At 33.9% G+C, this 8,169-nt stretch overlaps 1 protein-coding gene across 2 annotated transcripts in view; it reads left to right on the top strand.

The window, feature by feature from the left end:
* Nucleotides 1–6,957: 6,957 nt before the first annotated feature.
* LOC110020986 (rRNA-processing protein FCF1 homolog) overlaps nt 6,958–8,169 on the top strand; it is a 13,387-nt gene continuing 12,175 nt past the window's right edge. The window contains exons 1-4 of one of the 2 annotated variants that reach the window (XM_020719297.1): nt 6,958–7,150; nt 7,222–7,527; nt 7,612–7,677; nt 7,754–7,859. In XM_020719297.1, coding sequence (XP_020574956.1) covers nt 7,457–7,527; nt 7,612–7,677; nt 7,754–7,859 — 243 coding nt within the window. In that variant the 5' untranslated portion in view covers nt 6,958–7,150; nt 7,222–7,456. Of the gene's footprint in view, nt 7,528–7,611; nt 7,678–7,753; nt 7,860–8,169 lie in introns of both variants that reach the window. The other variant, XM_020719296.1, reaches the window with a different exon arrangement.

Here is an 8,169-nt window from a genome sequence, read left to right as displayed (position 1 = left end):
GTTTTGACAGCCCTATCTTTAGCGGTTTATAAACGTAATAACATTGTCAATTATAAACAAAAGATTAAGGCCATAAATATTGGACAATTTGATTAACATTTTAATTACAATAACATAATGATGGGTTTGAACATTTTAAACTTATTTTGGATAATTTTATTTTTTAATCCTTTATGTGGATGATATTTTACTTGCAATAATGATACATATTTATTACGCGAACTAAATTATTATTTTTTTTTCTAAAAATTTTGATATGTAAGATATGAATAAAGTCTTTTATATCACTGACATTAAAATACATATAAACAAACTTTAAGACTATTTAGGTCAGTCTTATGAAATGTATGTTAATTAGATTTTGGAGAGAATCATAATGAAAGATTGTTCACTAAACATATGACCAAAAGTTATGAGTATTATTTTTCTAAATAATAGTTTGGATTATTTACATGCATACCACACAGTTTTTATAAATTTACATATCTAAACCCTATCCTTGGAATTAATCAGCAAAAAAAATGGCGCCAACATCTAAATGTATAGATTTTTAATATCAATATGTTATAAATGTAAATATAAAAATTTAGGCATTAGATATGTAAAAACATAAAAATTATGTGGTATATATGTAAAAAAATTTCTAAAAAAACTTATGTTATGAAATAATTTTCCATACTATCATCGCGTTTGCTGGTTTGAAAAATTATTGCATACATACACCGCATGCAGTCCGATCATGACCGTAGATCATGGTGATCTACGGTCAGAATAGGACACCGTACACATCTCTGCATGCAGTGTATGTATGCAATATTTTTTCCTAAAAACTAGACACGAACCTTTAGAAGTTTTCCGGATTAATTCACCATAATTTATTGATTTTCTCCATAGAATATGTAAATAGGTAAGAATAGAGTGGCATGCATGCAAATATTCCTCAAATAAAAAAACAGTTTAAAGTCACACCGCACAAACAAAAAAGCATCAAACAAAAGAGCAAAACGACCGTATGGTGCCCGAATCAATTCCCAGCTGAAACGCTTTGAAGAAAACATAGCAGAATAGACAGAGAAATGCGGCCAGCCTAAATATCGTCCCGGAACAGAGGAACAAATATTAGAGAAGAATCAGCATCAGCATGAAACTTCCCAGAATTACAACAAAATAGGCGTCAAAATGGGAAAAATTTTCTGCATGGACTCGATGTAGTTCTATTTACGGACTCCCAGTAATATACCGTCATGTGTGTTATATTAGATCCACCAAAAAAAATATTAAAATGAAACTGTGAAGTTTATTTGAGTAAAATCACGGTAGATATTTGAATGAAACTGCGGTATTTGGAGGGTTATTGGGAAGATATTTAGGGGTTATTGGGGGTTATTAATTCTAATAACATTCGCGGTTCTAATGGATATTAAGGGGTTATTAATTCTAATAACATTCGCGGTTCTAATCCAATAACCCCATGCAATTACACATGCAATAAACATTTAATAACCCTCAAATAACTCCCCAATAACCTCCGTGGTTCAACTTCAATAACTCACTCTAATAACCACCGCAATAACCCCCAATAATCTCAACATTTTCACTTCAATAACTCCTTGCATTAACCCCTACAATAACCCTCTAATAGCCCTTCCACTCTCAAATAATCTCCTAATAACTTCTGCGGTTTCACTTCAATAACACTCAATAACTTTCGTGATGTAGCACACTTAACGATATATTATTGGAGTCCGAACAAAAAACTTTTCCGCCAGTAAAAAAAATATATTAGATGTGGGTGAGATAAATGTGGATAGGCGCAGATTTAATGCTATTATGCTTGTATTTAACGCAATATTATCACAATATCAGCAGAATAAAATATTCTGCTCCAGCAGCAGAGGAGCCAAGGAGAGCTTTCATATGATACCAACTTCATTAAGAGTTTTAAAATCAAACAAGCGCAAATTCTAGTCGACGCCGCCGGTACGCTCCGGTTTCTCTGACGGGGCTTTCACGCCTTCTTCGCCATCCCGCCCGCTCATGTTTACCAAAGCTGACAACTGCAGACTGAGTTCTGCACGCCATATTCCATCTTCTTCACCGCTAGCTCTATTTATTTGAGAGGGCGCGCTCTCTGTCTCCCTCCCCCATTCCCTCTCTCTCTCTCTCTCGGTTTCTGCTTTCGGTCCTGATAGGAGCGGAGGAAGGTGAAACAATCAGCGATTTCCTTTCTCCATGTGTGTGCTATTTCTTCTTCAAAATTTATCTTTTTTTTGTTTTGAGAGATTTGCATACATGCCACTTGATTCATATGTATTTACATGTCTAACCTTTAAACTTTAATTTTTACATACATGCTACTCCACCAATGGATGAAAATTGTATTCCATTTTTCTCAAGTTTAAAAGGTCATATTTTTGTTTTAAAACTTTTTAAAATAAAGTTTAAGTGTTAGATATATGAATATATAAAAAATTGGTGATATGTATGTAAATGCCCCCCTTTTTTTTTACGAGTAGGAGTTTTGATTTCCTACAACCATTGTTATTTTTGTTATTCTGAGTTATTATTACCTTTAGGATTTGCCTACTTATTTGGTGAACCATGAGGGAATTGATATTTAGAAATTATTTGACATTATAATTATTAGTTTTGATTATTTACTTTTAGGGTCGAGATAACAACAAAGGAATTCTTAAATACATTGAATGTGAAGGACTTTGTAAATTTGTCTTCAATCAATGATGTACTCATATGAGATTTTTCCAAATAATAAGTTTTTTTTTTTTTTTTTGTAAAATAGTTTATTAAATTAATTGTTTTTTGATATAATCTTGGTTAACTCAGTCAACCCTTAAGTTAACCAATTTTGGTCATTTATCGACCTGATCCATTTGTACCAATATAATTTCAATTCTTCTAATTTAATATGTAACTGCTTGTGACTGTGTAAACTTGACTTAGGAGACTGATATTTGATTTTTATGGTTGTTTATAAACACAGTTGATTCAATTTACAAATGCACTAAATGTAAGTTATTTTCATGATAAATAATTTATTTAGCTATATTTATCAAATACCCAACTTCTTTGAGATGGGGGAAATAATTTATATGTTTCAATTTGGTCATGTTTTTAAGGATTTAGATTTGAATTTTTTACCTACTTCTCATATTTGATTTCATAGAGTTTATGTTTGCTTGTATAGTTTTTGTGACTTCTATGGTTATAACATCTTTTTATGATTTGTTAGTTTGCAGACTAGATGCACAATCTTAATACTTGTGGAGACATGATGATAATTTGCTACCAAAACTTAATGTTACATGCTCTATAGGTTTTCCCTTATATTAATGCTTACTTGAAATATTCTTTTAGGGCATACATCACTTGTTATGTGATGTGAAAATGTTTTATATAATTCTATATGCCAAGTCTCTGTGTTTTCTTCTTATATTTCTAACTTATTTCTTCAACTTTGTTTTTATTCACTGAGCTATAACATAGATTAATTAAGTTGTTGTCAATTAAATTTTGTAATGTGCTAATTATTCTATTTGGCTTGTGTTTTTAACAGTACGAAAAATCGGCTCTTTCGATGTTTCTATCATGGCTACAATAAAGCAATGCATCAGAAGTCGTGAATTGATTTCTGGAATATATTGCTTGCAATATTTTTTAAGACTTTGGGAATGGATCATTATGATACAACAGATTTCCTAGGGTGGAGGATGTTGAAATTTATTTAAAGTCTTCTTCCACATCTGTTATTGACATTTTGTTTTCAAGGAATTCTATTAATTTGGTTGTTCCTTGTTAAAGTGATCACTATACTTTTTTGTATTTGTAATGAATAACATGTCACAGAACTTGGGCCTTCATAACAACACCGTATATTCAAATAGCCTTAAAAGGGATCAGTTTTCAATCAGAAGATGAATCTCAAGTTGGCATCATGCTACAACTTGTCTCCCTTGATGACTCTTGTGTTGAGAATTCCAATTTGAAAGAGGCAAGCAAAAAGTGGGTTGATATCGATAGAAGTATGGTGTCTAGCTATGACCCACAATTTCAAGTTTTTTCGTGTTCGCCAAGTGCATTGAAGAGCAGTAAGAGGAACAATTCAAGAGATGCGAGCATGGTCTCTTCAGCCTCTGTGGATGATGATGATTGTTATATGAACCTAGACTCAAACCTCCAATATGAACCTGACAAAGAAAATGTACATATTCCAAAGTCTCCAATTGCTACCCCTTTAGACAATTTGGTCAGTAAACCCACCCTTGATCTTGTGTTAAGTCAATCCATTGGACCAACAATATCATCTATTACAAATGAAGTCGAAACCTCTGTGCAACATCAAATTAACCATAAGACATCAACAATGCATGATGGATTAGTTTTTTCAAGCCGAGGATATGGAAATAGTCTAATCACTTATATGAGGGAGGTTTCAACAACTTCAGTTGATTTTCCATCTGAGGCCATCAAAAATAAAAAAAGAAACAGTTGCACAGAAAAATGTCAAATTTTTCAGTGTCTAAAATTGGTCAGGGGTGCTTCTGGACTTTGCATAGCTCATGGTGGAAGAAAAAGATGTCAAAAAGATAATCGTGAAAAGATATCTAAAGGAAAGTCCATATTTTGTGAGTTTCATGGAGGTGGAAGACATTGTGAGCAACTTGGTTGCCTAAAAAGTGCTATAGAAAGCACTGATTTTTGCATTGCAGATGGTGGTGATAATTGTGGCAACCATGTTAATTGCACTAAAGTTTCAAGGGCAATGTTTGGATTATGCATTAAGCATGGAGGTGGAAGAAGGTGCAAAAAAGGAAATTGCACTAAAATTGTTGATAAGCGATATGGTTCATGCATTGCCCATGGTGGAGGCAAGTGTTGCCATCACAAAGGATGCACAAAGAGTGCACGAGGTAGCACAATGTTTTGTAAAGCTCATGATGGGGGGAAGATATGTGGCGTTAAAGATTGCTACAAATTTGCAGAAGGAAGGACAACCTTTTGTAAACAACATGGTGGAGGGAATCGTTGCTTGTTTCGAGATGATGATATGTGTTCTAAGAGTGTCCATGGTGGGACTCAATTATGTGTTGCCTATGGATGTGGGAAGAAGTGTGCCACTCTAAAAAGCACTGGGAGCACAGAAAATGGAATTGATGATTGTTCTCATCATGGAGGTGGCAAAAGATGTCAGCATGAAGGGCATGATAAGAGTGCCCAAGGGTGGACTAATTTTTGCAAGGCACGTGGAGGCAATAGACATTGCTTATGGGGGAGTCAAGCAAAACCAGATATTGATTTTGATGGGCCCTCTTACAACCACGTTTCCACTAGCAAGTTTGGTCTTTGTGCTGCTCATAGCGCTTTGGTGCAAGATCAACGTGTTCATGATGGCAAGAACATGGGAACTCTCATCATTGAAAAGCCAATTGCAACTGAGAAGATGAAGGTGGTTTCTATAGATAAATTGTGCTTATTTGATTGGGAAGCATCAAGTCAAAACTCTCTTCTTGAAGGCAGAGTTCACGGAGGGAGTCTGATGACATTGCTTGCTAAGCGAGTTCCCCTCAACCAGCGTGAGAGCCAGGTTGATGGGTGCAACACTTCAAAAGAAGTTTCATCCCTCACCGTGAATTATGGATGCTTGTGAGTAGAAATTAGCATAAGTGTTTGATGTGTTCTTATGTTGGATTATGAATGTGTCTCCACAACTATTTTATTTTGTTCTCTTATCCATTGTTGTTCTTGTTAATATTATTATTAAGTGTGACCCTCTAATTGAAAGAAAAAAAAAGAAGACATGGAAGGATCTAGGCTCATTTAGTCTTATGTACTTGTACATATGTGTTTTAAGAATATTATCAATGTACTTTGTAGATATTTGTTTTCCTATTGTTCCTTAGAACTATATGATTTCTACATGCATTCCAATGCATATTATACTACTTTCTGGTTTAGAATATTTGTGTGCGATAGTCTTATGTATTTGTACATATGTGTTTTAAGAATATTATCAATGTACTTTGTAGATATTTGTTTTCCTATTGTTCCTTAGAACTATATGATTTCTACATGCATTCCAATGCATATTATACTACTTTCTGGTTTAGAATATTTGTGTGCGAACCTTCGCCAAATATTTGCAAAATTTATAGAATCTAAAGTGCATCTTGATTTTTAATCCCTTTCAACCAAATTTATGAAATACAATAAAGTTTTTCATTTTTAAAAGATATTATTGTTATGCTTTTAATATGATAGAGATTAATTTAGATTGAGTGGTTAGTTGTACTATCGTTGGTGGTGGGGCTATTTTCAGGGATTATTTTGTAAATATTATTTTTGCATTTGCTTTGCCTTTTTCTACTAATTATAGTTTGTAAATAAATATTTTGTTTATGAATTAAGATTTTCATTGCTCTGATTTTAATGATATATGGGTTGAGATGGATAAACCATTGCTAACTTTTATTCTTATTTGGTAAGCGTATCATTATAAGTATGTAAATTTTCGAGCAATTATAGCCATGATAAAAAAGTCATGGGTTATATTCATGTGAATGCTCTTAGATGATAGTTTATATTGTTGATTATATAAACTTTCATGCTAGATTAATTTGCTTCATTGATTTTAATGAAATTATGAATGGCTTATATTTAATGCCTATAAGTTCTCTATTAGCTCTTGAGCTTACTAGTATGTTCTTCTTTATTATTATTCATATAAGTTGGTTTTGTTGGTGTTCTTCATAAATTATTAGAAATAGCGTATGGTTATTGAGAAATATTAGTCCAATTCATTAAATATTTAATGTCACTAAATTAATTAATATCACTAAATTAATTAATTATTTTACATCACTTAATTAATTAATTATTTTACATTAATTTATAATTAATTACTTTTTATTAAACTAATTACCCTCGCCTACACCTCTCCAGGTTTCGCCCAAACTTCCTGCTCTCTGCCCAAAACCTAGCTCACCTCCCCACCCTCGCGCTCGTGAACGAAATACAGTCGCGATTATAGCTAGCCGGGAAGGTGGGAAGGGAACGACGGGATCTTGGCGTACAGAGACCACCGAAACTCCCTTCTTTCTCATCCTTCTGCTCCGCTCCTGCCAGAAACCATTGAGTAAGATAAGCCTGTTCGTGCCATTCCTCCTCTCCACTCGTCCCGGATTCACTAAATCCGCCGATTCACAGGATTCATTAAATCCGCCGATTCACAGGATTCATTAAATCCGGGATTTAAGGCCGAAATCCTCTAAATCCAGGTGAAATTCTGCTCTAAATCCGTTGTCAGACAGCCCCCTATCGTGGCTGCTGATGGACCCTGTCTGAAAGCCTTGCCGAGTCTTTTTTCTGCTTCTTCGACAACCCAAAACCCTCAACGAAGAAGAAGCCAAAGCAATCATTGTCTGCCCGCAGAATAACAGAGATGGGGAAGGCGAAGAAAGGTCCCAAATTTGCTGTAGTGAAGAGACTGATTAGTTCCAAAACTCTTCGCAAGTAAAAAAAAACTCCTACTTATGATCTGCTCCCTTTTTTTTTTGTTGTGTAATGCACTCCCAGTGAACTTCTTCATTTTTGTAGGCACAAGGAAGAAGTTTTAAACCCTAAAAAGAAAGATATATCCAAGGAAAAGCTCCCCCGTAATGTGTATGTCCCGCCACTTCCGGTTAAATTTACCTTGTCACTGTCCCCTCTCTTTGATGGGCATTCTATTGGTTTACAGGCCGAGCATTTCCTCTGCTCTCTTTTTTAAGCATAATACAGCACTTGGGCCCCCTTATCTTGTGATAGTGGATACTAACTTTATCAACTTCTCCATCCAAAACAAGGTGATATAAGTTTTTTTTTTCTTTTCATCTTTTCATGTTCTTTTTAATGTATTTAATGTGATTATACCTTTATAAAACATTTTTCTCGTTTTCCAAGCTGTATTTGTTTGATGGAATTAGTTTTAAGGACTTGAGTTTGCTAAAATAAGCTGGTTGGAGTAGAGGCGATGATGGTTTTTTTTTTTCTTGTTTCAAATATAAGATGACTTTAGGGTTTATATAAGTTGGTTGAAGGCTAGAGTAGTGTGGGTAGATGATTGGCTGGCTTTTATGATACAAATATATATATATATATATTATTAAGTGTGAC

Source organism: Phalaenopsis equestris, unplaced genomic scaffold (assembly GCF_001263595.1).
Source record: "Phalaenopsis equestris unplaced genomic scaffold, ASM126359v1 Scaffold000114, whole genome shotgun sequence".
Classification (NCBI taxonomy): Eukaryota; Viridiplantae; Streptophyta; class Magnoliopsida; order Asparagales; family Orchidaceae; genus Phalaenopsis; species Phalaenopsis equestris.
The sequence above is the reverse complement of the archived record's forward strand: the minus strand, read 5'-3'. Positions and strand labels throughout refer to the sequence as shown.